A 26,744-nucleotide genomic window follows, 5' to 3' on the forward strand; every position below is an offset into this window, starting at 1 on the left:
AGTGAGACTCAGAGGGGCCGGGGGTGGGAGAGAAGCTCAGAAGTCGATCACTGAAGAAGTAAAGGTTTATATGTAGCTTTTTTTTTAAAGATTTATTTATTTATTTGAAAGTCAGAGTTACACAGAGAGAAGGAGAGGTAGAGAGAGAGAGAGAGAGAGAGAGAGAGAGAGAGAGAGAGAGAGGGCTTCCATCCGCTGGTTCACTCTCCAGATGGCCGCAACAGCCGTAGCTGCTCCAATCTGAAGCCAGGAGCCAGGAGCCTCCTCCAGGTCTCCCACGTGGGTGCAGGAGCCCAAGCACTTGGGCCCTCTTCCACTGCCTTCCCTGGCCACAGGAGAGAGCTGGATTGGAAGTGGAGCAGCCGGGTCTTGAACCAGCACCCATATAGGATGCTGGCACCAAAGGTGGTGGCCCCACCCATTAATAGGGAGAGGAACAGCCTCAGTAGTTTGAGGAGGTGTGTGGACACACTCCCCAACAAAACACCCATTTAACATCTCTGCAAATAAAAATCAACACCCATTTTGTCTCTGGAAATCACCCCAAAGGCACACAGCAAATGAGACATTCATTCCAGAAAACGGATTGACATTTGGTAATTACGGGCAGAGTCTGTGGCACCTCCACCATGATGCCTCTCAGCCCCCCCCCCCCCCAGCCCCACACCTCAGCCCCAGCTCCGCTTCAGGAAGGCAGGGCCAAGCCCCAGGGGCTCCTGTGCCCCAAGCACCCAGGCAGGGCTATGGTATGGGGGACAGGCTGCCAGCACTCCCTCTCTGCCTCCCGTCTCTGTGTGGCACATGGTGAGACCCGGGAGGTGAGGTCCAGGGGTTGGGGACACCTGCTCCCACCCCGTGCCTGCTCGTGAGGGGGGTGCGCCTGGGCAGAGCCCGCTGGCCAGGGACTGCCCACATTCCGACTCGCAGCTGCAAGCTCCCTACTGCAGGGAAGCTGAGACCGCACAGCCCTCACGGGGCAGGGGAGGGGCCGGCAGCCAGGCATGCTGACTAGCAGGCTGCTGTCCCCACCCCTACTCCAGGGAAGTGTCGGGGTTTGCGGAGGGAGAGGCAAAAGTTTTCCCCAAAAGAAGTGACTGCCATCAGACGCGCAGGGGAGTTCAAACCTAGAAGTCTCAGGAACAAGGAAGCAGGCGGGTAGAAAGATGAGCAACAGAAACCGCCCACGACCCTGCTTGGAGAAGTAACGGAGGGTAGGATGACAATGTGTCATCAAGCAGGACTGCCAGTGATGCAGGGATTACGGAAAAGAACCCAGTGGGAACTCTGGGACTGAAAAGAATGGAATTAAAAGGTGAGTTTAGGAGTGGGCACCAGGGGCGGCAGGTGAAGCCGCTCCTTGGGATGCCCGCACCCCACGTCAGAGGGCCCAGGTTCGAGTCCCGTCTCCACTCAGGATCCACCTTCCTCCCATGTGCATCGTGGGAGGCAGCAGGGACTCCGAGAGCTGGGTTCCCAATGCCCAGTGGGAGCGCCAGGCTGCTGGCTTCAGCCTAGTCCGGTCTGGCAGCTGTGGGAAGCTGGGAAGTGAACCAGGATCAACGATCTCTCCCTCTTTCTCTATCAACTAAATAATTAAATATACATTTTTAAAGATGAGTTTACATATGTGCAAAAAAATTGAAATTATGCATTTTTTTCAAAATATACATTCTCCATGAACCTCTGAAGACTCCTTGTACAATAACTGGTATGAAAAATTCACTACAGGAGCTCAATAGATTGGATCTCAAGGAAAAAATAATCTACAAACTTAAAGACAGATTGCCAGATTTCATAATCCCACATCAGAGAGAAACAATGGGAAAAACCAACAAAGCCAGAGAAGTGTGGGGTGCCATTAAGTCCCAGTACACACAAAATGGTACCGTGGGAGGAGAGGGGCGAGACGGGAGAAAGGCGGTATGAAGGAACGACAGCTGAAGACTTTCCAAGCGCGATGGAAACCACGCTGCACACCGGAGAAGCGCGGCAGATTGTGGGTGGGACAGACAGACACACACTCCAGACACATAGCGGCAGGAACATGCAAAGGCCCACAAAGCTAGCCTGACGACAAGCCGACCTGGCAGGCACAGGTGAGCCCCAGTGGGACGACAGCTGACTTCTCATCAGGACCACCTGCGCTCAGAAGGCAGGATGAGGGGCTCAGCGCCGAAAGGAACAGCCAAGCAATAAACTTTAAATTAACTTTTACAAACTTTATTTGAGGGACTGGCACTGTGGTGTAGTAGGTTAAACCTCTGCCTGTGGTGCCGGCATACCATCTAGGTGCCAGTTCAAGTCCCAGCTGCTCCACTTCTGACCCAGCTCCCTGCTAATACACCTGAGAAAGCAGAAGATGGCCCAAGTCCTTGGGCCCCTGCACCCGTGTGGGAGGCCCGGAAGAAGCTCCTGGCTCCTGGCTTCGGATCAGCCCAGCTCTCTCTGGCCATTGTGGCCATTTGGGGAGTGAAACTCAGTGGATGAAGGATCTCTCTCTGTCACTCTGCCTCTCAAATAAACAAATAAATCATTTAAACAAGATTTATTTGAACTGGTGGGAGAAGAGAACTCTCCCCTCCATTTTTAGTTTACTGCTCAAATGGCCACAGCGGCTGAAGCCAAGGCTGGGAGCTAGCTCCTCAACCCAGGTCTCCCATGTGGGTGGCAGGAAGCCAGTCCTGGAGCCGCCACCACTGCCTCCCGGGTCTGCACTAGCAGGGAGCTGAGTCAGGAGCTGCACACAGGGACTGATCCCAGGTACTCAGAGTGGGAGTGGGTGTGTTAACTAACATCATAACCACTGGGCTGAACACTGGTCTCCAACCAACAATTCTACACCCAACAAAATCACCTTTCAAAAACAAAGGCAAAACAAAGGCATTCCGAGATAAACCAAAAAGGAGAGGACCCAACAGTGGTGCGGGGCTTACGGGAAACACAAAAGGAAGTTCTTCAGGTCACAGCAAGTGACCCAGGAGAGCAAACGCTATAAATACACGCTTGTCTGTTTAAGATACTTTAAAAGGACTGAAATTAAGTAGCCGATTGTAACAATGGATGGTTCAGTTGTAACATAAATGAATACAATATGAACAGCAGAAAAAGCACAAACACAGAAAGTAGAGGCAGCAGAACAATGCAGAAGTGACATCTCTGGCACCGGGAGGTGAGCTGGTACAAACCTGCAGTAGGAAAGGTCATGTGCATCTGAGCAGCCCCGGAGCAGTCACTAAGCAAATGACTAAGCTTTAAAAAGTGAAGAGAGAATTAAAAGAATTAAAGTGTTACACCAGAAAATACTCAGTGAAAAGACAGCAAAGCAGAAAAAAAGAAACCACAACACAGGGCACATCCAGAAACACAGCGTGCAGGTGTGAGCCCAGCCGCGCCAACAGCCACAGGAAGGGTGAACAGGTGGAACAAGGCAGGGGCTGCCCAACCAGACAGAGGAGGGCCGTCCCAGGGGCTGCCCAACCAGACAGAGGAGGGCCGGACCAGGGGCTGCCCAACCAGACAGAGGAGGGCCGCCCCAGGGGCTGCCCCAGACAGAGGAGGGCCATCCCAGGGGCTGCCCCAGACAGAGGAGGGCCATCCCAGGGGCTGCCCCAGACAGAGGAGGGCCGTCCCAGGGGCTGCCCAACCAGACAGAGGAGGGCCGTCCCAGGGGCTGCCCCAGACAGAGGAGGGCCGTCCCAGGGGCTGCCCCAGACAGAGGAGGGCCGTCCCAGGGGCTGCCCCAGACAGAGGAGGGCCGGACCAGGGGCTGCCCAACCAGACAGAGGAGGGCCGGACCAGGGGCTGCCCAACCAGACAGAGGAGGGCCGTCCCAGGGGCTGCCCAACCAGACAGAGGGCCGCCCGTGTGCTGTCTGCGGAGGCCTGTGTCCTGCTCTGGCTGTTTCCCCGTGTGTCCTGCTCTGGCCTCGCTTTCCCAGGGGCCCAGCTGGCAGCGAGGATGGAGCAGCATCACACGGCGCAGACGCAGGAGCAGGCCAGCGGCAAGGGCCAGATGTGATGAGAGGTCAGACGGCCACGGACCAGGGGAGTGTCCAGCCAGCGTTCGAGACCTCTTCCTGCACTTTCCCGTGCCTGTGTTCAGCTGGGTTAGCGCCAGCTGCTTCTTTCATAAGGTAGTTTGAGCTTGTGTTAAGGTTCATGACAGTCGCATGTGTGGAGGGGGTGGAGTCTCCTGGAAATCCACAGGCCAGGCTGCCCCAGACCAAGCGGCACACCCACCACGTCTGCCCTGCAGGGCGTCGGAGCAGGCCTATGGCTATCCTCAGTCACTCTCTTTTTAAGATTTTATTTATTTACTTGAGAGGTAGAGTTACAGACAGAGAGAGAGAGAGAAAGGTCTTCCTTCCGCTAGTTCACTCCCCAAATGGTCGCAATGGCCAGAGCTGGGCCTATCTGAAGCCAGGAGCCAGCAGCTTCTTCCAGGTCTCCCACGTGGGTGCAGGGGCTCAAGGACTTGAGCATCTTCCACTGCTTTCTAGGGTGCATTATCAGAGAGCTGGACTGGAAGAGGAGCAGCCGGGACTAGAACCAGCACCCAGATGAGATGCCAGTGCTGAAGGCGGAGGCTTAGCCCACTACACCACAGCGCCAGCCCCTATCCTTACTCTGACAGCCACAGTGCACCTCTCAGAGTATGACAGACACCACATCAGATCCAAAGGTGCCACACGTCAAAGCGGAAGGCTGGAAAAAGATGACAACGCCAGCAGCAGCCACTGATAACTAGCACGGCTATACTAACGTCAGACAAGACTGACTTACAACAAACGTTACCAGAGAGGAAGAGGGACCTTTCATAAAGATGACGGACTCATCAAGGATCCGTAACAAATACAGACGTGCAAGCACCCCGTAACAGAACCTCACAATACCTGAAGCGAAAACCGACAGACTGAACACAGGAGAAACTGGTCACAGCAGCTGGATAATTCAGATTCACATTTCCAACCATGATCACAACAACTGGACAGAATTTTATAAAGGGCCAGAAGACTGAACCAACTAGACCACGGGGCCGGCCATTGTGGCATACCAGGTGGAGCCACCGCCTCAGACAGCGGCATCCCGTGTGGGCGCCGGTTCTAGTCCCGGCTGCTCCACTTCCGATCCAGCTCTCTGCTGTGGCCTGGGAAGGCAGTAGAAGATGCCCAAGTGCTTGGGCCCCTGCACCCACGTGGGAGACCTGGAAGAAGCTTCTGGCAGTTGCCACCATCTGGGGAGTGAACCAACAGATGGAAGATCTTTCTCTGTCTTTCCCTCCCTCCCTCCCTCCCTCTCTCTCTCTCTCTCTCTCTCTCTGTAACTCTGCCTTTCAAATAAATAACTAAAATATTAACAGCAACAACAACTGGACCTAACAGCTCCACTCAACTGGAGCAGAGCACAAATTCTTCCCAAGTGCATGTGGGAAATCCTCTAGCACAGACCACAAGGCTGGGCCACAGAGTACGACTTATTCAGAAATATGTGGAAATTGAATAGACCCCTAAACAGCTAATGTCTGTATTAGAAAAAAAAATGATGTAAGTCAATAATTAACATTCCATCTTAGGACACTAGAAAAATAAGAGCAAACTAAAGCTAAAACATGTAGAAGGAAGGAAATAATAAAGGCTAAAGTGGAATTTACTAAAATAGAGAACAGAGAACCAACACAGAAAAATCATTAGTTGGGTCTTTAAAAAGAGGAAAAAAAAAAAAAAACAATCCAAAGCTTTAAATTGACCAGAGGGAAAAAAAAGAAAAATTACTAAAATCATGAATGAAAGAGGGGGTTTACCTACCTCATAGAAATAAAAAGCATTGCAAGAGAATACTATAAAAATTGTATGCCAACAACACAGATAACAGATGACAAAGACACACTTCTAGAAAGACACAAACGAAAAGGACTCCGAGGGCAGGCGCTGTGGCATAGTAGAGGGCTAAGCCGCAGCCTGCAGTGTCAGCATCACATGTGGGCACTGGTTCATGTTCCAGCTGCTCCACTTCCCATCCAGCTCCCTGCTGATGCACCCGGGAAAGCAGCAGAAGGTGGCCTAAATACCTGGGGATGAAGCTCCAGGCTCCTGGCTACAGCCTGGCCCAGCCCTGGCCATTGTGGCCACTTGGGGAGTGACCCAGCAGATGGAAGAGTTCTCGCTCTGCTTCTGCCCCTGCCTCTCTCTGTAACTCTGCCTTTCAAATAAATAAATAAATCTTTGAAAGGCAGAGTCACAGAGAGGCAGAGAGAGGGAGAGAGGGAAAGGGAGAGAGAGAGAGATCTTCCATCTGCTGGTTCGCTCCCCAAATGGCAGCAAAGGGCTGGAGCTGAGCCGATCCAAAGCCAGGAGTCAGGAGCTTCCGGGTCTCCCACGCGGGTGCAGGGGCCCAAGGACTTGGGCATCTTCCACTGCTTTCCCAGGCCACAGCAGAGAGCTGGATCAGAAGTGGAGCAGCCAGGTCTTGAACCGGCGCCCATATGGGATTCTGGCACTGCAGGAAGCGGCTTTACCTGCTACATCACAGTGCCGGCCCCTTAAATAAATCTTAAAAAAAAAAAAGGACTCCAGAAAAAATAGAAAATCTGAGTAGATTCAATAAGTACAATAAGTAAAGAGATCAACTCAGTAATTTAAAAATCCTCCACATAGCAAAGCTCAGGACCACATGGTATCACTGACAACTTCTATCAAATATTTAGAGAAGTGACCCAAGTATTCACAAATTCTTTGAAAAAGCAGTAGAGGAGCATGTCCCAGCCAATTTTATCCCGACAGAAACCAAACCAGACAGATGACAGATCAGTAACTTTTACAAATGTTGACACAAAGCTCATCAAAGTGAGCCAAATCTAGAGACATATGACAAAGACTATACCCCATGGCCACGTGACCAAGTGTGCAGACTGGCTGAACAGCTGACGGTCAATTCATGAAATACAGCATTATCAACAGAACCACAGCAAAACCATGGCGTCACATCAAGAAATGCAAATAAAAGCACTAACAAAAGCGGACGCCTCCTCCTAACAAAAGCCCTTGACAGGACGGGGCGGAAGGGAGCTTCCTCAGCTGAAGAAGACAGCGTGGGAGCCGCCACTCGCGTCCTCCTCAGCGATGAGCCAACGAGCGGCCGTGAGACGGGAGCAGCTCCAGGACGCCTGCTCTCCAACCTGCTCCCCAACTGCTCACAGGTGCCATCCTGGGAGCCAGGCGATAAAAGACAATCCAGGACAGCAAGAAGCCAGACCGTCTCTGCCCACCCCATCACCTCTGTAGAGGAGACTCCCAAGGAACCCAGTAAAGGAATCGGAAGTGACAGATCAGGTCAGTTGGGCTGTACGCTCCTCCGAGAGTCACATAAAGTCAACGGACTCGTGTACGCTGGCAATAAACAGCTCAAAGGCAAAATAAGAAAACGCCACCTAAAATACATTTCACGAAAGTGCAAAACTTAACTTGGAAAAGCACAAAACCGGAAGGAATTCAAGTTGGAAGGCAGCCCACGCTCGATGACCAAATCCGTCCACGGATCCAGCAGTCCTACCAAATTCCTAGCTGGATTTGCATTTTGCAGAAATTAACCAGCACATCCTATAAATCCTTGAGGAATTCAAGACAGCTAAAATAGCCAAAACAGTCTTGAAAAATAAGAACAAATTCAGAGGACTTGCACTCCCTGGTTTCAAAATTTACTACAAAGCTACAATCAAAAATAGTCTGGTATCAACCTAACAGAAACGCAGATCAATGGAATAGAATCCAGAGTCCGGAAGCAAACTCCCACCATATGGTTGTTGGCCTTTCACACAGGTGCAAGACCACTGATGGGGGAGAAGACTCTGACAAATACGCTGGACCCCTGGACGTCCACATCCAAAAGAAGTCTGGGCTCCTACTCACACCATACACAGAATAACTCAAAATGTCGCAGAGACATAACTATAAGAGCTAAAACTAAATACACACACACACACACACATATATATATATATATAGAAGGGCAAGGGCTGTGCATAGTAGGCTAGGCCTCCACCTGTGGTGCTGGCATCCATATGGGCGCCAGTTCCTGTCCTGTTGGCTCTACTTCCAATCCAGCACCCTGCTGACAGCCTGGAAAGGCAGTGGAAGATGGTCCAAGTTCTTGGGCTGCTGTACCAGCGTGGGAGACCTGGAAGAAGCTCCTGGCTCCTGGCTTCAAATCAGCCCAGCTCTGGCCATTGTGGCCATTTAGGGAGTGGAGCAGCGGATGGAAGACCTTTCTCTCTGTCTCTGCCTCTCTCTGTCTGTAACTCTACCTCTCAAATAAATAAATAAAATCTGTAAATGTATTTATACAAATAAATCTTCATGGCCTTGGGTAGGACAAAAGTTTCCTATATATGATACAAAGGTCAAAAAATAAAAAAAGGTCATTGAGGAGCCGGCATTGTGGCATAGTGGATAAAGCTGTTGCCTGCGGTGCCGGCATCCCATATGGGCGCCGGTTCGAGTCCCAGCTGTTCCTCTTCTGATCCAGCTCTCTGCTGTGGCCTGGGAAAGTGGTGGAAGATGGCCCAAGTGCTTGGGCCCCTGCACCCCTGTGGGAGACCTGGAAGAAGCTCCTGGCTCTTGGCTTTGGACCGACGCAGCTTCGGCTGTTGCTGCCAATTGCGGAGTGAACCAGTGGATAGAAGACCTCTCTCTCTCTCTCTCTCTCTCTCTGCCTCTCCTTCTAACTCTGACTTTCAAGTAAATAATGTCGCTCCCCCTCTTCGTGGAGGAATGACACAGGACCCTGCGCTGTTCTTTGGTCTGCTTGGCCCTCCCCGGGTTTGCTGCTGGTTCTTCCCGGGTTGGCTACCGTCCCTTCCACCTCCGTGGAAGGGCGGTTCCCCCTGCCACTTTCCCCACTTCCGCGGGGGAGCAGCACACCGCCGGCCGGCTCTCTCAGGGGCTGCACAGGTGTTCCTTCAGATAGATGTTCCCCTTAGATGTTCCTGGTGCATGTTGTCTCTCTCCTCCTTTATAGTCCTCTTCCACCAATCCCAACTCTGCTACCCACACGCCGAGTACGCTGCTCTCCTCCAATCAGGAGCAGGTCCTGCTGTTTATTGGTTGAACTGGAGGCAGCTGTGTAGAAGCTGTTTTCTTCTCTCCCAGCGCCATATTGTGGGCGAGCAGATGCATAAAATAAGTCTTAATTCGAGTAACAGTCTAGTCCCAGTTGCTCCCCACAAATAATTAGATCTTTAAAAAAAAAAGGTCATTGTAATTAAAAGCTTGTTTTTCAAAAGATACTATCTAGGAAAAAAAATTCACAAAATGGGACAAAACACTTGCAAATTAAATATCTGGTGAGGGACTAGTGTCAAGAATATATAAAAAGAACTCTTAGAACTGAATAAAAGGACAAGTTATCCAGTTTCTAGAAGGGCGAGGATTTGGATAGATATTTCTCCAAAGACAATATATGAGGACATGCAAAATGCCATCGAGGAAATGCAAACCCAAAGCCTCCACGAGATTCCACTTCACCCCCTAGGATAGTCCTAATAAAAAAGATGGATAAAACATGTGGGTGAGACCTGGAGAAGCTGTGACCCGCGTAAGCTGCTGGTCATAACAAAACGGCACAGCTCCTCACCCTCGGGAGAGCAGAGGCCTGGGTCCAGCAGAGGTGCTGCAGACTAGAGTTCCATGACCGTACGATTCCACTCCTAGGTTTAAGCCAAGAGAAACGAAGACGTGTGCCCACGCGAGAACTCCCACACCAGTGTTCAGAACCCGTCATTCCCAACGTCCACTACTGATAAACGAAACGGGCATGTCCGACGAAACGTGACCACCCGCGAGTGGCTCCGGTTCTGCCCCCGGCCGCCCTCCAGAGGGCTCTGGTCCACTCACCGGCCACTTGCTCCTTTGCCAGGTGCTGCAGGGGCAGAGAGATGGAGTCGTGCTCCACTGTGCTCGTGATGAAGTGGGGCGTGGCCCCCTCTACCGGGCTGGGGTGCTCCAGCGCGCCCCCTCCGGAGGCTTTGTTTTCGTGGAAGGTTTTCATCGCAGAATGGATCACTAAGTTGTTTGACTGCAGAGATACAGCAGAAAAAGCACTTACAAACCTTGCCCCAAGGCAGCGGTCAGAGTACTGCTCTCTCTTGCTGTCTTTTGTGGTTACCGGTAGAGAACAAGCAGACAAAACCTCAAAGAAATTCACCTTCTCGAGCTGCACCTCTGGAAAAGTGAACTACAAAACTTTTGAGGCTCCCAGGCTTTCCGAAACCTGAGAATTCATTTCCAGTCCATTACATGTTTGTTGTAACGCGGCATTACGAACTTTTAAATTTTATGTCTTTCAACAAAGAGTATTTCACCCAGGCCCCCACGGCTTGTGGGAGAGCGGCTGGCACAGCTTCCGGGAGGGGCCGCCTGGGCTCCCGGCGCACAGCCCAGGTGAGCTGTCAGGGCGGCCACTGCCTGGCTGCCACTCCTGCTGCTAGGTCAGCGCCGCTAAGTGGTCTTGCTGGCCTTCATGTGAATGGAACTGAACGTCACTGAAAGATCCAACTGTTCACACGTCTGAACGCATCCCACAGCAGTCCTGCTGGACGCCGTGTGTCCTGGGCTGGGCCACGCACACATGGCCAGGCTGTGTGCAGACTCAATAGGTGGCTGCCAGCCCCGCCGTCCACCTGGGGACCAGCCCAGCAGTTCCTTCCCGATCTGAGCGGCTTCCAGTCAGACAAGCGGAGGGATGGCCGAGGGGCTGAAGCCGACCAGTTCCTTTAGAAGTCCACGATGCCCCCTCAGTGATTCTGGGCCCTGCAGCCCCATGGAAGGGGGCCCTCTGGGGGGGGGGCGGTGAAAAGAAGATGCAATGATGGGTAGTTCCGGGCACCACCCCCCCCCCCGCCACCAGCTGAGAAGCAGCCCAGCACCCCACGGTGACCTGGCAGGATCCTGTGGTTCCCAAGACACCTGGCCGTGCTGGCTGACCCTGTGGACTCTAAAACGCAACCACGTCCTCCCAGGCCACAACAGTCCAGTGCCTGGCCCTTCCTGGAGAGCCACCAGGCGTCCAGGCCACAGTGCCACCACCACATTCCACCAAGCCAGTGCAGCCCTGTCCACAGTGCCACCACCACATTCCACCAAGCCAGTGCAGCCCTGTCCACAGTGCCACCACCACATTCCACCAAGCCAGTGCAGCCCTGTCCACAGTGCCACCACCACATTCCACCAAGCCAGTGCAGCCCTGTCCCGCCAGGCGCAGCTGAACCATGTGTGCGTGCAGCACTGGGGCAGAAGTTCAATTCCAACATCAGCAGTAAGGGAAGGACTCTGCCTCACTCCAGGTGGCAGCCACGGCCCTCGGCTTTCCTGGCTGGTGGACGCCTCAGCCCCACCTTGGCCTCGCGCTCCCTCGGCCTTCCCTGTGTCCAGCTCATTCTTCTGACCCAGTTCCCTCACTCAGCAAGCAGAGGTCCATCCGTGTCATGCAGAGCTGCGTGGCCTGTCCGCTCTGCATCACTCGTCTTCCCAGGACAGACGCGCACACGCCGGGGGAACCACTGGCTCAGAGGGGGGCAGGACTTCAGCCCCACTGCACCAGGCCAGCCCCCTTTCCAACACGGCCTTCCAGCTTACCCTCTGGTCAGCATGGAGGGTCGCCGCGTGGTACCCCTGACCTTCCCCTTCCCCACCAGGACGGCTGTGGGGAGGGGCCTCGCTGTCGCCGCGCCTTTGGTCTGACGGCCAATGAGGCCGAGGGGGGAAGCACTCGGGTTCTCCTCTGTGAATAACGCAGCTGCTTCCTGTCCGTTTCTCTAGCGGACCGTCTGGAAAGAGCTGGAGGAGCGGCTTCACGCCCCAGGTGCCGGCCTCCACCCTGCTCACAGGTGTCTCGCTGCTTTCAGGCTCCTGCGTCCCAGGAGCAGGTGTCTCCGCACTCACAGGCCCGTGTCCTGGTGCTGCCCTTTGCTGCTTGCCCGTTGTAAGTACCTCCTGCTCCCTGTCTGTCTGCTGCTTCCTTCAGGGTTAGACCAACTTACGCTGGTTGCAGTGACAGACGCCGTCAACGTGTTCTTCACGGTTACACTTCACAAAGGCACCACTCCAATGTCACAGAGCGTATTCTCAGTCTGCTTTCTCCAGCTGAGTTACCTCTGGGGTCTCAGGCAGAAGTGCAGTGGCTTCCTCTCTGGGACTGCTCAGCTGTCCCCACACCACGTAGAAGGCCACAGCACTGCCCTTCCTTGGTCACACACGAGGCTCTTACGATTGCTTGAGGCAGGAAAACTGACGAGCACTCGGGCCTGGTGCCAACTGCGCCCACTCCCAGGTGGGTGCTGGAGCCGTCCTGGGCACCCTCAGCACACGACCAGGGCCCGGTCACGCACGGCCGTTTCTGCCCCAGAGCCTCCCTGCCTCAACTGGCAGGGCTCCGTGAGACTTGAGTTCTGGGGGAGCGAGTCCTCTCGCTGTGCTAATCTTCAAGAGGTCCTGGCCTTTTGTTTCCACATAAATCACTCAGGGCGCCTCCACCCAACAAGTGTCACAACTTTGCTAAAGGCCACACCGAATCTAGAGATTAATTATAACACTGAGGCCGGCGCCGCGGCTCACTAGGCTAATCCTCCGCCTGCAGTGCCGGCACCCCGGGTTCTAGTCCCGGTCGGGGCACCAGATTCTGTCCCGGTTGCCCCTCTTCCAGGCCAGCTCTCTGCTGTGGCCCGGGAGTGCAGTGGAGGATGGCCCAAGTGCTTGGGCCCTGCACCCCATGGGAGACCAGGAGAAGCACCTGGCTCCTGCCTTCGGATTAGCGCAGTGCGCCGGCTGCAGCGGCCATTGGAGGGTGAACCAATGGAAAAGGAAGACCTTTCTCTCTGTCTCTCTCTCTCACTGTCCACTCTGCCTGTCAAAAAAAAAAAAAATTATAACACTGAGTCTGCTGGTCTGTGAACAGGCTACACTGCCCACTCACTGAAAACTTCTCTGAAGGCTCTCAGCAGTATTCCACCTTCCCTAGATGTGGCGGTGGCAGTGGTGAGGGGGTGTCTTACAAATCCTGTTTTGCCAGATTTATTTTCTAAGTATTGGATCATTTTTGGACACCCTGACTTGTTGCTGGCACATATGAAAACCCACCAGGGCAGGCCAGTGCTGCAGTGGAGGATGGTCCAGCGCTGGGCCCTCGCGCCCACGAGGAGACCCGGAAGCTCCTGGCTCCTGGCTCAGCCTGGCCCAGCTCCGGCCGCTGTGGCCATGTGGGGAGTGAGCCAGCAGATGGAAGACCTCTCTCTCTCTCTGCCACTCTACCTTTCAAATAAATAAAAACCAAACACCTCCAACAGGGCACGGGCACCTGGCTTGGTGGTTCAGACACCCCAGTTCCATATTGCGGTGCCTGGGTTCGATCCCTAGCTCTGCTCCCAGCTGGTGCAGGCCCTGGCAGGCAGCGGTGGTGCCTCAAGTTCTTGGGTCCCTGCCACCCAGGTGGGAGACCTGGACGGATTCCCAGCTCCCAGCCTCAGCCCCTGTGCGCCGACTGCCGCTGCAGGCAGCCGGGAGCTGAAGCAGCTGAGGGGAGCCCCTCCCTGCCTCGTTTCTCGGCCTCACAAAACCTAAAAACTGTGTGTTCTTGTTCACACTAATAATTTAGCTGCAGACTCTCTGGGGTTTTCTACCCGGATGCCACGTCACCCGTGAGAGCCATCGTGCCTCCCTTCCCAGAGTCACTGACTCAGCAGAGGCTGGGAGGCCCCTGCTCGACTTTCAATTGAAAACGAAACCCTGGGAGAAGGCCGACCTCTGCCTCCTGGTAACGAACCAACGCGGAAGGGATTCGAGGGAACGACTCCTGGGGAGTGAAGGGGAAGCTCCCTATTGAACTAGAGACGCGAAGCAAGTCACTTTACACCTGGATTACAGTATGCAGCCAGCCACCTGGAATTCACTGACAGGATAAACAGGAGACTTTACAAAGTTTGTGGAAATGGAGTCAGGACAGAAATTAAAGATGTAAGTTGTATGTCAGCACCAGCTGCACCAGGTTCCAGACACCTCTGTAGGTGGTGCCATCCCATGACCTGAGGGTCCCAGGAATGCGACCACGTCAATCAGTCTTACACTGTAAAGCAACAGAATGCCCCCCTGGAGAATCTTTAAGATTAGGAGACAGAAATACGTCAGAAGGAGCCAACTCAGGACCAGATGGTGGACGCCTAGCGACTTCCCACTGAAGCCCCGGAGAGACTGCGTGGGGCCTCCCTGGGGAAGCCGTCCCTGGTGCTTGGCTGCCCAGCTCTGGCTGGCTTTCCCCAAACACTCTCCTAGCAAGCAGTGTTCCCTGTGTGCCAAAGTCACAGGCAGAACGCCGAGCACCCAGAGACCTGCTGCCGTGAGCTTGGCTCTTGCCCGGTCTGCTCTGGTTTGGGCTGGACTGCTCCCGCCACTGGGAGCCAATGCTTTGCTGTGTTTTGTCTTCAGGACCATACTGGTCCAGCGCGCGTCACCTCCTGCTACAGTTCTTCAAGGACATGCATCAGGGCCCGGGCGCCCACTGTGGGGAAAGCCAGCTCCAGAGCCGTGCAGCTGAGTGACCGTCAGGGTCCGGGCGCCCACTGGGGGGAAAGCCGGCTCCAGAGCCGTGCAGCTGAGTGACCGTCTGTGGTGCTGGCTGCCTCTGCTGTCAATCATCAGGGCGCAAGCGAGATCCAGCTGTTCACTGGCACTGCTGTGGGTGGTGCGGCCGCAGGCTCCGTCCAGCTGTTCACTGGCACTGCTGTGGGTGGTGGAGCTGCAGGCTCCGTCCAGCTGTTCTCTGGCACTGCTGTAGGTGGTGTGGCTGCAGGCTCGTCCAGCTGTTCTCTGGCACTGCCGTGGGTGGTCTGTGGCTGCAGGCTCCGTCCAGCTGTTCTCTGGCACTGCTGTGGGTGGTGCGGCCGCAGGCTCCGTCTTCAACATCACCTCGTCCCTTCTTAAGACAGGCTGTCCCCTGCACACCGGTCAGTTCTCTGCACCCCTGAACTGCCCGTAAAGCAGCAATGATTTCACTGTTCTGCCCATCAAGCTCCACCACAGACCTGACGCTCTCGTTCCAGCTTTAACCAGCTTTAACCAGAATTCACGCCGCTCTGAGAGAGGCTCTTTCCTAGCTCCTGCCTTACCCTTCTCAGTGTCTCAGATCAGACACACTGAACAAGTTAGTGTCAGTTTATTTTGGTGCAAAAAGAATTGGAAAGCCATGCATTTTTAAAAAACATGCATTTTCTGCATTTTGCATGCACCTCATGTTGGCTAATTCTCAAGCTAATTTTCAATGCAGCAAGATCAAGCATTACTCTTTCCTTTAAAAAAAAACAAACAAACATTTATTTATTTATTTATTTGCCAGGCAGAGTTAGACAGTGAGAGAGAGAGACAGAGAGAAAGGTCTTCCTTCCATTGGTTCACCCCCCAAATGGCTGCTATGGCCGGTGCTGCACCGATCTGAAGCCAGGAGCCAGGTGCTTCTCCTGGTCTCCCATGCGGGTGCAGGGCCCAAGCACTTGGGCCATCCTCCACTGCCCTCCCGGGCCACAGCAGAGAGCTAGACTGGAAGAGAAGCAACCGGGACTAGAACCCGGTGCCCATATGGGATGCTGGCACCGCAGGCGGAGGATTAGCCAAGTGAGCCACGGCACCGGCTGCATTACTCTTTCTTAAAAACAAAAACAGGCCGGCGCCGCGGCTCACTAGGCTAATCCTCCACCTAGCGGCGCTGGCACACCCGGTTCTAGTCCCGGTCAGGGCGCCGGATTCTGTCCCGGTTGCCCCTCTTCCAGGCCAGCTCTCTGCCGTGGCCAGGGAGTGCAGTGGAGGATGGCCCAGGTGCTTGGGCCCTGCACCCCATGGGAGACCAGGAGAAGCACCTGGCTCCTGCCATCGGATCAGCACGGGGTGCCGGCCGCAGCGCGCCAGCCATGGCGGCCATTGGAGGGTGAACCAACAGCAAAGGAAGACCTTTCTCTCTGTCTCTCTCTCTCACTGTCCACTCTGCCTGTCAAAAAAAAAAAAAAAAAAAACCTGGAGCAAACCAACCACTTGCGCATTTCATGACAACGTACAGCTGAAGTAACACGACGCGGGGGAGCTTACCTCAGTCCCCCCGGAGGTGAAGACTATGTCTCGAGGGTTCGCACCTATCATCTTCGCCACGTTTTCCCGCGCTGCGTTTATAATGTCCTTGGCCTTCCGACCTTGAGGGACCAAAAAGGAAACTCGTGAGTACAGTGCAAGTCTGACCGGTACATGAGACCACTACGGTACCAGAACAACCGAACACACAGGAGCGAGAGCGCCGAGTGGGCAATTCTAGGAGAAAACACACCCCATCAACGAGGACGCGACGCCATGCTACCACCTAGACACGACGCGGCAGGGCAGCGGTGCGATGGTAACCAGTGAGCACCACTTGGGCTAAGGAAATTAGTGGGAGCCAGGAGCAAGCTTGGAGGGGCCCTGGGAACCCCAAGGTCCCTAGGACGTGGCTTTCTTACCGCATGCTAGGAGAGGGAGCTCTGGCCATCTGCCTCGCTTCCCGTCCATCAAGACGGGAGAATGAAAGGGTGGAATAATTTGCTTAAGATCAAGCTGCAAAACAACAAAAATAGGCAAAAACAGAACTCATGACTCAACACACAGTCCAATGGCACGTCTCGGCCGGGCACAGTCCTGTGTCTGCCGGGGACACACCTGCACCTGCGGTCACCCGGGGCTGTGCTTCGTGGCTGCAGGGAGACAGGGCAGGCAGGCTCGGGAGGGAAGTCCCGGCGCTTCGGTGGCCACTCCTGGTCTACAGCCCGGAGTCTCGGGACGTTTCTGACTGCTCAGTCTCGTTTGCAGAATGAACGTGAAGAAGCATCACTAAAATATATCTATCATAAACCAGCACTGCTAAGAGAAAGGCGGGAGCTGGCGCGCGGCCACTGTCTGCAATGCCAGCACCCCACACGAGGGCGGTTCAAGTCCTGGCCACTCCATTTCCAGCCTGGCTCCCTGCTGGGATCAAGACGGATCAAGTGCTGGGACACACGTGGGAGACCCAGATGCAGCTCCAGGATCCTGGCTCCTGTGTAGCCAAGCCCTGGCCGTTGTGGTCATTTGAGACGTGAACCAGCCGATGGAAGACCCCCTTTGTCTCTCTCTGTAACTCTGCCTTTCAAATAATTTTTTTTTAAAAAGAGAAGAAATGTGAAAACAAATAAACACAGTAATCCTCCCAGTCCTTAGCACCCCACGCAGACTTTCTGTGGCGAAGGCCTGCAGCGTGGAGGAGAACCCAGGCCATCTTCATCAGGACAGGCTCTGAGCCACGTGACAAACACGGGCAGCAGTGCCACCTGGCACAGGCCCTCCTCCCCTGGAGACGTGGCTCCGAGTTCATTTGCTAAATGCATTCCTAGTCCTCCGGTCCCGCTGCAAAGCCACGCCCTCACCCTGAGAAGCCAGGAGCTGATGCCAAAGCAGGAGCCCGCCCCATCTCTTGCCACACCGGCCTCAGGGGGCAGTGGCAGCTGTCAGCATGGCGTGTAGGCTTCCTGTACCCTCTCACACCTGCTCTGCAGGGTTCTTTTTTAAAAACAGGCCTCACACTTTACAAGGTGCTTTGCAGACACCTCCCTTACCCCACCTAGCAACACACCCACCCACTACCTCCGGGGACCTATCACACTGGCCTCCAGGTGGTGAGAGCTGGGGTGGGGGAGGGACTCTCACTCGCTGCCAGTGACAGCAGAGAACAGTGCAAACACCTTGCCGTGGGCCGGGCAGCTCCTCACGAGAGGAGGCAGCCCCGTACTCCTGGGCACTGGCGGTCAGTACTGTGTACGGGGAAAAGACAGCAGGTGCCCACCCAGTGGCTGGCCATGGATGTTCACAGCAGAGTTGCTCGCCACAGCCCCAAACTGGACGCAGTTCAAATGCCCGCCCCGGCTGAATGCATCCACACCGGTGGTGGTGGCACACACTGCTCCTCACCAAAAGGAGACCCAAGGTTGAGATGGGCAGCCACACGGAGGAAGCACGAAATAATTATGCCGGCGGCAAGGAGCCACATCAAAGCTACTCGTAAGGTTCCACTTTTAAAAATATTTCTTTACTTGAAGTAAGGCAGTTATAGACATAGAAAGGAAGGGAAGGAGGGGAGGAGGGGAGGAGGGGAGGAGGGGAGGAGGGGAGGAGGGGAGGAGGGGAGGAGGGAGGGAGGGAGGGAGGAATGGAGAGTGAGCTGCTGGTTCAGTCCCCCAGTGGTCCCAGTGCTGGGGCTGGGTCAAGCTAAAACTAGGAGCCAGGAACTCTGTCCGAGTCTCCCACGTGGTGCAGGAGCCCAAGCACACGGGCCATCTTCTGCTGCTTTCCCAGGCACATGAGCAGAGAGCTGGATGGGAAGTGGAGCGGCTGGGACTTGAACCGGTTCGCATAAGCATGCTGGCATCACAGGCGACAGCTTCACCCACAGTACCAGCCCCGAGATTCCAGGCTTCTAGGAAGGCACGCTACTACTGCAGCGACAGGGAGCGCGGGGAAGCAGGGCCCTCCGGCAGTGATGGAGTGTCCAGAGCTCGGGCAGGGCACTGTGCTGTCCACACTGACGCCAGTGAGGCAGAAGCGCTGGGGCGCAGCATCAGCGGCTGGTGGTCGCGGGGGAAGGGAACGCAGGTCTTCTGCAGAGGTGATGTCTTCCACAACACCTGCAGGGGGCGTTCGCGAGAAGCCCCACGACCGCGCTCAGCAGCTCGGCTTCCCCCACGTGCATGCATGCACGCGCGGTCATGCAGGCTCGTCTTTCTCAGAAAGGCAACTTCCCTGGACGGCGACTGAACTCGGCAGTTACGATGCCTGTGTCCCACCTCGGAGAGCCTGGGAGGCACGGGTGACGGCTCCCGAGAGCGGCCCACAGAATCGACACTGCTTCCACACGGCACCAGGACGTCACCTGCCTTTCTCACGCGCAGTTCTCACAGTGAACGGCTGCACGACGCGCACGCTGCACCAGGCTGCACACAGCCGGGACCCGCTACCTTCGTCTAGAGCCGGACGTTCAAGACTTCCGAATGACAACCGTCCGATGCTTCTCACTAGATACGCCCTCTTTTATAAAACTAGCAGGTAACAGGTGTGTCACTGGTGATGAACTACTGAGTTCCGATTCCTAACGTCTCTCAGCTTTAATTTCTAGCACGGGCAGCACACAGAGACGAGCTTGCTGGAGCCCTTTGTGGGTGCTTTCGCGGGAAGTGGTCAGAACACCAACACGTTTGAGAAGGCTAACCTGCTCCTCCCTGGCCCAAACCCTCCAGGCCTCTTCCTGGGGCGAAGAACCCCCGGCCCTCACGGGGCCTGCCTGGCTCACGAGCCCCCCACCCCACCCAGTGCTCTCAGCGCCAACCCAGCCTCCCCCTGCAGCACTTCCCTGCCGGCCCCACCTCTCACCTGCGGCACAGCCAGTTACCAGAGAGGCCACGTGCAGCCCTGGCACGGCCCCGGCCCCGCCGCACGGTCCCCTAGAGCCTTCTCCACCCCACGCCTTTCTGCTCGTTTGCTTGTCACCTGTTCCCCAGACCCTCGGCCCTGAGAGCATGAGACGCGGCGCCATGCCAGGACCTGCCGATGGCAGAGCCGTGGCACTCAGGGGCCTGAGCTGCACCCCTGCCTGCCTGCCGGGCTGTCACACAGCGCGTGTGCATGCAAACCTCATCACTGCACACTGCACACTGGTGGACGTCCTCCCCACGCTGCCCGTCAAAGGGTGCTTGTTGGAAAACAGTATCGGCAGTGACTAGGACGGAGAAGCCAGAGCACATTGAAGCACGTGAAGACCGGAGAGAAGCGCCGGGAAGGAGTGCAGGGGCAAACGCAGTTTGGCAAGTGACGCGGTTAGAATCTGCCTCGCGAGCCTGAGGGACAGCTCCGTAAACGGCCTCAGCACACTTCTGCTTCTGTTACACTCTGTATGCCAATTCCTAGATAAACTTTTACAGAAAGGAGACAAGGGGCCGGCACTGTGGTGTAGTGCGTAAAGCCGCCACCTGCAGTGCCGGTATCCCATATGGGTGCTGGTTCAAGTCCCGGCTGCTCCACTTCCACTCCAGCTCTCTGCTGTGACCTGGGAAAGCAGTGGAAGATGGCCCAGGTGCTTGGGCCCCTGCACCCATGTGGGAGACCTGAAGGAAGCTCCAGGCTCTGGACTGGCACAGCTCTGGCCGTTGCAGCCAACTGCGGAGTGAACCATTGGATGGAAGACCTCTCTCTCTCTCTCTAACTCTTCCAATAAATAATAGAATAGATAAATCTTTTTTTTAAAAAAAAAAGGAGACAAAAAGAAAACGTTCACGCTCCCATGACCCCCTCCTCGGAGGCAGGTGCTGTGATGGCTCTGCACCTCCCACCGGAGCTGGGGCTGCCCACTAGTGACACTCCCCACCAGGGGCCACTGGCACACGGCCGCCCAGGATGAAGACTGCACCTCTCAAGTCAGATTGCAATGAGCCGTGGCCGTGCGAACAGCTCTGGGCAGGGTGGTGACGTGACGCTTCTAGAAGTATCTTTGAAGGACATAACCTCTCCTCTCCGTCCTTGGGCCGCAGCAGCCACCCTGACCACAAGGGGGCGCTGCTTGAGGACGGAAGAAGAGGGACCCAGAAGGGCCGGGTCCTGACAGGGTAGAGGGCCCACGGGGCCCAGACGACGCGAGACGCGTAAGGGGTAGGCTGTTTAGGCCACCGCTATCTTGGGTTTCAGAAGAAAACTATATAGCACTGTTGCCATATTTGCTGACAACTTCTGTTGGGGGCGGGGGAGGGAAAACAAGTCCTGCTTGACAGTGAGATGCAAACGCCCCCTTCCTGCCCCCCACCCCGACCCCAGCCCCGGCAGAGCCCCGCCTTCCTGCCCCCCACCTCCACCCCGGCCCGGCAGAGCCCCGCCCTCCCGGCCTCCCCCGCCCCGCAGAGCCCCGCCTTCCTGCCCCCGACCCCCGCCCCGGCCTCCTCCCCCCTAGCCCCCCCCCCCGCCCCCGACAGAGCCCCCTGTGGCTCCACTGGCTGCACCGTCATCTCAGCAGCCCTGAGGGCCACGCAGTCCGAAGTCCTGACTGCTCTCGGGCGAGGCCACAGGAATCGCCGCCCATCCTCAGCTCCTCCAGCTCCCCTCAAAGGCTTCAAACCCTGATATTGTGGAAATGAGCTGTTCTGTGGTGAGGTGATTTCCCGTGTCTGTCTGTATTTCTACTGAGTATCAACAGAAGGTGAATTGTGATTCACTTTTTAGATTCTTTTAAAGATTTATTTAATCATCTATTTGGAAGGCAGAGCAAGAGCGAGATCTTCCATCTGCCAGCTCCTCCCCAGCGGCCAAGTCTGCGCCAGGTGGAGGCCGGGCGCCAGGGGCTGCGTCTCGGTCTCCCAGGTGGGTGGCAGGGGCCCGGCAGAGCCCCGCCTTCCCGGCCTCCCCCCCACCCCCCACCCCCGCCCCGGCAGAGCCCCGCCTTCCCGGCCTCCCCCCCACCCCCCACCCCCGCCCCGGCAGAGCCCCGCCTTCCCGGCCTCCCCCCCACCCCCCACCCCCGCCCCGGCAGAGCCCCGCCTTCCCGGCCTCCCCCCCACCCCCCACCCCCGCCCCGGCAGAGCCCCGCCTTCCCGGCCTCCCCCCCACCCCCCACCCCCGCCCCGGCAGAGCCCCGCCTTCCCGGCCTCCCCCCCACCCCCCACCCCCGCCCCGGCAGAGCCCCGCCTTCCCGGCCTCCCCCCCACCCCCCACCCCTGCCCCGGCAGAGCCCCGCCTTCCCCCCATCTGCCAGCTCCTCCCCAGCGGCCAAGTCTGCGCCAGGTGGAGGCCGGGCGCCAGGGGCTGCGTCTCGGTCTCCCACGTGGGTGGCAGGGCCCACCCCCCACTGCCGCTGCAGTGGCCGTGGCCGGCGGCTACACAGCTCTGGCTCTTGGCTCGCCAGGCGACCCACAGCCGCTGCCGCTCTGCACGAAGGCCCAGAGGGCTCCTTCTGCCCGGGTGTCACACCCAAGCTTGTTCCTGCTTATTCTCCACATTCCCAAGTGAGAAGTTCCATGTCACCAGAAGAGAGGTTAGACTCAGGGCAGAGTCCAGAAGCTCTGTCAACAAATAAGTTAACGAATGATCAGTACCTGCCCTCGTTTTTAACTCTCACGGACAGAGACCCTCAAGGGTACACAGGTGTCCGCAGTCCCAGGGCTGGACCGTGCTCCGTCTGAAAGTGGCTTTAGCAGTTGGAGACTCTAGCTGCGTCCCAGTGAACGTCAAAGCACAGCTGTGGGGCTGCCCCTGTCCGAGAAACATGGCGACCCGGCCACACAGCCTCCCCGGCTGCACACCGCCCACTCCGCTCCGCAGAACAAACCGGGAGCAAGAACATCACATGCATTCACTCAGTGCCACAGCAACACACTGACAAGGCCAAAGCCGCGTGCGATGCAGGCAGCTGAAGCGACTTCCTTTGCAAACTGCGAGGCCCGGCAGGGCCAGCTACACCGGCCTGTTCCTACAACCGCTCCGTGAGACACTGCATGCGGATGAGGGTGCAGGGGGCAGGTCAAAGATGGAGCGCGAGGCTCAGTTTACAAATGGGAGCTGTGCGGAGAGGAGAAAGCACCGAAGTCCCGGCTCAGCACTTGGAGCTGACAATCAGGCAAAACAAGGCGGCCCGAGCGGCAGGCTGCGCCCCTGCGGCCTGGAGTTACCTGCCGGGTAGGAGCTGCTGGGATTGCCCCAGGCGTCCTGCATGGCCTCCTCCACCGCCTGGATGACTGCCGGCTCCAGGGGCGTGGTCGCGTTGTAGTCCATGTAAATCTTCCTGGAGGGAGGACACACACAGGGCCGTGAGGGAGGAGGGACGGCACGGGGCGCAGCCGTCAGAGGGGCACACCCTACCCAGGGCGCACTGGGCCGTGAGGGAGGAGGGGACGGGGCGCAGCCGTCAGAGGGGCACACACTACCCAGGGTGCACAGGGCTGTGAGGGAGGAGGGACGGCACGGGGTGCACCCATCAGAGGGGCACACACTACCCAGGGTGCACAGGGCTGTGAGGGAGGAGGGACGGCACAGGGTGCACCCATCAGAGGGGCACACACTACCCAGGGTGCACAGGGCCATGGGGGGGGGCGGGCACAGCCGTCAGAGGGGCACACACTACCCAGGGCGCACAGGGCCGTGAGGGAGGAGGGGACGGGATGGGGCACACCCTTCAGAGGGGCACACACTACCCAGGGTGCACTGGGCCGTGAGGGAGGAGGGGACGGGGCACAGCCGTCAGAGGGGCACACACTACCCAGGGCGCAGGGTCCTGGACGGGGCACAGCTGTCAGAGGGGCACACCCTACCCAGGGCGCAGGGTCCTGGACGGGGCACAGCCGTCAGAGGGGCACACCCTACCCAGGGCACAGGGTCCTGGACGGGGCACAGCCGTCAGAGGGGCACACCCTACCCAGGGCGCAGGGTCCTGGACGGGGCACAGCCGTCAGAGGGGCACACCCTACCCAGGGCGCAGGGTCCTGGACGGGGCACAGCCGTCAGAGGGGCACACCCTACCCAGGGCGCAGGGTCCTGGACGGGGCACAGCCGTCAGAGGGGCACACCCTACCCAGGGCGCAGGGTCCTGGACGGGGCACAGCCGTCAGAGGGGCACACCCTACCCAGGGCGCAGGGTCCTGGACGGGGCACAGCCGTCAGAGGGGCACACCCTACCCAGGGCGCAGGGTCCTGGACGGGGCACAGCCGTCAGAGGGGCACACCCTACCCAGGGCGCAGGGTCCTGGACGGGGCACAGCCGTCAGAGGGGCACACCCTACCCAGGGCGCAGGGTCCTGGATGGGGCACAGCCGTCAGAGGGGCACACCCTACCCAGGGCGCAGGGTCCTGGGTGAACCCCGCAGCCCTAGAGGACTGGGCTGGCGGGGGGGGCACCCAAGGCACAACCAGCACCCCAGCACCAGTTTACCCCGCTGTGCCACAGGTGGGCCCTGGGGGTCCTGCTTATCAACGCAGCGTCTTTCCTGTAAGCCGGGCACTCACCCAGGGGGCCCAGGCTCTGGAAGTTGGACCAGGCTGCGGGGGCGGGACCAGTCTGCTGTTGGTACTAACGGGGGCGGGACTGGTCTGCTGTTGGTACTAAGGGGGGGGGCGGGACCGGTCTGCTGTTGGTACTAACCAGGGCGGGACCGGTCTGCTGTTGGTACTAACGGGGGCGGGAGGGGTCTGCTGTTGGTACTAACAGGGGCGGGACGGTCTGCTGTTGGTACTAATGGGGGGGGGACCGGTCTGCTGTTGGTACTAACGGGGGCGGGACGGGTCTGCTGTTGGTACTAACGGTTGGTGGGACTGGTCTACTGTTGGTACTAGAGGGGGGGGGAACCAGGCTGCTGTTGGTACTAACGGGGGCCGGACGGTCTGCTGCTGGTACTACCACGGCGGGATCTCCCCGCGAGGCAGGAAGTTTGCATCCTGCGCCCTTAAGCCTGTTCTTCCCTACAAGCAGAGATGGGGCACCGCGGGTCACCGGGTCAGCTGACTCCTGACCCACGCTCTTGGGCTGCGGCGGCTGGGCGGCACTAACGCGCGCCTCGGCGCCATCTGCTGTGCTCTGGGATGCAGAGCGGCTACGGGGGGGGGGGGGGGGGGGCTCGCACACACTTCCTGTTCCAGGGTCCGGAGCCTCGGAAACCACCTAAGCAGAAAGGACTCCACGCCTTCCGGGGTTGGAAAGGGAGACACAAACACCAAGGCGCTCAGCCTCTCCCAGCCCCGCGGCCCCGGGGAGACGGTCCCAGCCCGCAGCGGCCACCCCGCTCCCCGCACCCCCAGTCACCCCGCACCCCGGGGGAGGCGGTCCCAGACCGCAGTGGTCACCCCGCACCCCGGGGGAGGCGGTCCCGCCTGCAGTGGTCACCCCGCACCCCGGGGGAGGCGGTCCCAGCCCGCAGCGGTCACCCCGCACCCCGGGGGAGGTGGTCCCGGCCCGCAGCGGTCACCCCGCTCCCCGGGGGAGGCGGTCCCGGCCCGCAGCGGTCACCCCGCACCCCGGGGGAGGCGGTCCCGGCCCGCAGTGGTCACCCCGCACCCCGGGGGAGGCGGTCCCAGCCCGCAGTGGTCACTCCGCTCCCCGGGGGAGGCGGTCCCAGCCCGCAGCGGTCACCCCGCACCCCGGGGGAGGCGGTCCCGGCCCGCAGCGGTCACCCCGCTCCCCGGGGGAGGCGGTCCCGGCCCGCAGCGGTCACCCCGCACCCCGGGGGAGGCGGTCCCGGCCCGCAGTGGTCACCCCGCACCCCGGGGGAGGCGGTCCCAGCCCGCAGTGGTCACTCCGCTCCCCGGGGGAGGCGGTCCCAGCCCGCAGCGGTCACCCCGCACCCCGGGGGAGGCGGTCCCGGCCCGCAGTGGTCACCCCGCACCCCGGGGGAGGCGGTCCCGCCCGCAGTGGTCACCCCGCTCCCCGGGGGAGGCGGTCCCAGCCCGCAGTGGTCACCCCGCTCCCCGCACCCCCAGTCACCCAGCTCCCCGGGGGAGGCGGTCCCGGCCCGCAGCGGTCACCCCGCACCCCGGGGGAGGCGGTCCCAGCCCGCAGCGGTCACCCCGCACCCCGGGGGAGGCGGTCCCAGCCCGCAGCGGTCACCCCGCACCCCGGGGGAGGCGGTCCCAGTCCGCAGTGGTCACCCCGCACCCCGGGGGAGGCGGTCCCAGCCCGCAGCGGTCACCCCGCACCCCGGGGGAGGCGGTCCCAGCCCGCAGCGGCCACCCCGCTCCCCGGGGGAGGTGGTCCCGGCCCGCAGCGGTCACCCCGCACCCCGGGGGAGGCGGTCCCAGCCCGCAGCGGCCACCCCGCTCCCCGGGGGAGGTGGTCCCAGCCCGCAGCGGCCACCCCGCACCCCGGGGGAGGTGGTCCCAGCCCGCAGCGGCCACCCCGCTCCCCGCCCGGCCGCGGCGCAACGGCAAGCGCGGGGTCCCGGTCCCGAGAGGTGACAGCGAGGGCCCGCGTCTGGGCTCTTCTCCAGGAATAAAACGCGAGCGCATCGCGCACCCCGCTCCCGGGTCCCCGGCCCCGCGTCCGACGCCCGCCCCCGCGCGCCCGCCGCCGGCCGCCCGCTCAGCCGCTCGGGACAGGGCAGCGGGCCGCTCGCCCCGCGGAGCCGCAGCGCTTCCTGCGGCGGGCGGCGGCGGCCGGGCCCGCCCGCCCCTCACGGCGCGCACCTCTCCGGCGGGCTGTCCTCGCGGCCGCGCGTCGCCCCCGCCTCCATCTCGGCCGCCCTCCCGCCACCGCGCGGCCCGAACCCGCCGCGCCCGCCAGGCACCCAGGCCGCGGGGCGGGGCGGGGCGGGGCGGGGCGGGGCGGGGGCGGGGCCCGGAGCGCGTCGGGATTGGCTCGGCGAAGCAGCCCCGGCCAATCCGCGCGCCTCGGGGAGGCCGCCTAGAACCCCGGGGCGAGGCGCGCAGGCTGAGTGGCCGCGCGCGGTCAGGTGACCGGCTGGGGGCGGAGCCTGGGCTAGTCCCGGAGGGCCCGGCCCAGCGCGGGCCCGAAGAGCCGGTTCCTGGAGCCGGCGGGGCTGGGCCTGCGGATGGCGGGACACTGGAGAAGGTCGTCGAGGATGAGCGGAGCCGAGTGGGGAGGAGGCAGGGACTGCGGGGAGCCGGGCAGGTGTTAGGGGCGCAGCGAAGGGCGAAGCCCCAGGTGCGGGAGCCCCCGCGGCCGTGCCCGCAGAGCCGG

At 59.0% G+C, this 26,744-nt stretch overlaps 1 protein-coding gene across 5 annotated transcripts in view; it reads right to left on the reverse strand.

The window, feature by feature from the left end:
• SCLY (selenocysteine lyase) overlaps nucleotides 1-26,383 on the reverse strand; it is a 41,904-nt gene extending 15,521 nt beyond the window's left edge. Inside the window, exons 1-6 of one of the 5 annotated variants that reach the window (XM_051838253.3) lie at nucleotides 26,231-26,300; nucleotides 22,732-22,844; nucleotides 16,715-16,853; nucleotides 16,519-16,612; nucleotides 16,118-16,218; nucleotides 9,887-10,067 (exon numbers count right to left, since the gene is read on the reverse strand). In XM_051838253.3, the coding sequence (XP_051694213.2) occupies nucleotides 9,887-10,067; nucleotides 16,118-16,218; nucleotides 16,519-16,567 (331 nt within the window). In that variant the 5' untranslated portion in view covers nucleotides 16,568-16,612; nucleotides 16,715-16,853; nucleotides 22,732-22,844; nucleotides 26,231-26,300. Of the gene's footprint in view, nucleotides 1-9,886; nucleotides 10,068-16,117; nucleotides 16,219-16,518; nucleotides 16,613-16,714; nucleotides 16,854-22,158; nucleotides 22,316-22,731; nucleotides 22,845-26,230 lie in introns of those variants that run through there. The other 4 variants (XM_089328825.1, XM_051838250.3, XM_089328826.1 and 1 more) reach the window with 4 other exon arrangements.
• Nucleotides 26,384-26,744: the final 361 nt, after the last annotated feature.

The sequence above is a fragment of the Oryctolagus cuniculus genome, chromosome 3, assembly GCF_051225735.1.
Source record: "Oryctolagus cuniculus isolate XC-2025 breed Fujian yellow rabbit chromosome 3, ASM5122573v1, whole genome shotgun sequence".
In the NCBI taxonomy this organism is placed as follows: Eukaryota; Metazoa; Chordata; class Mammalia; order Lagomorpha; family Leporidae; genus Oryctolagus; species Oryctolagus cuniculus.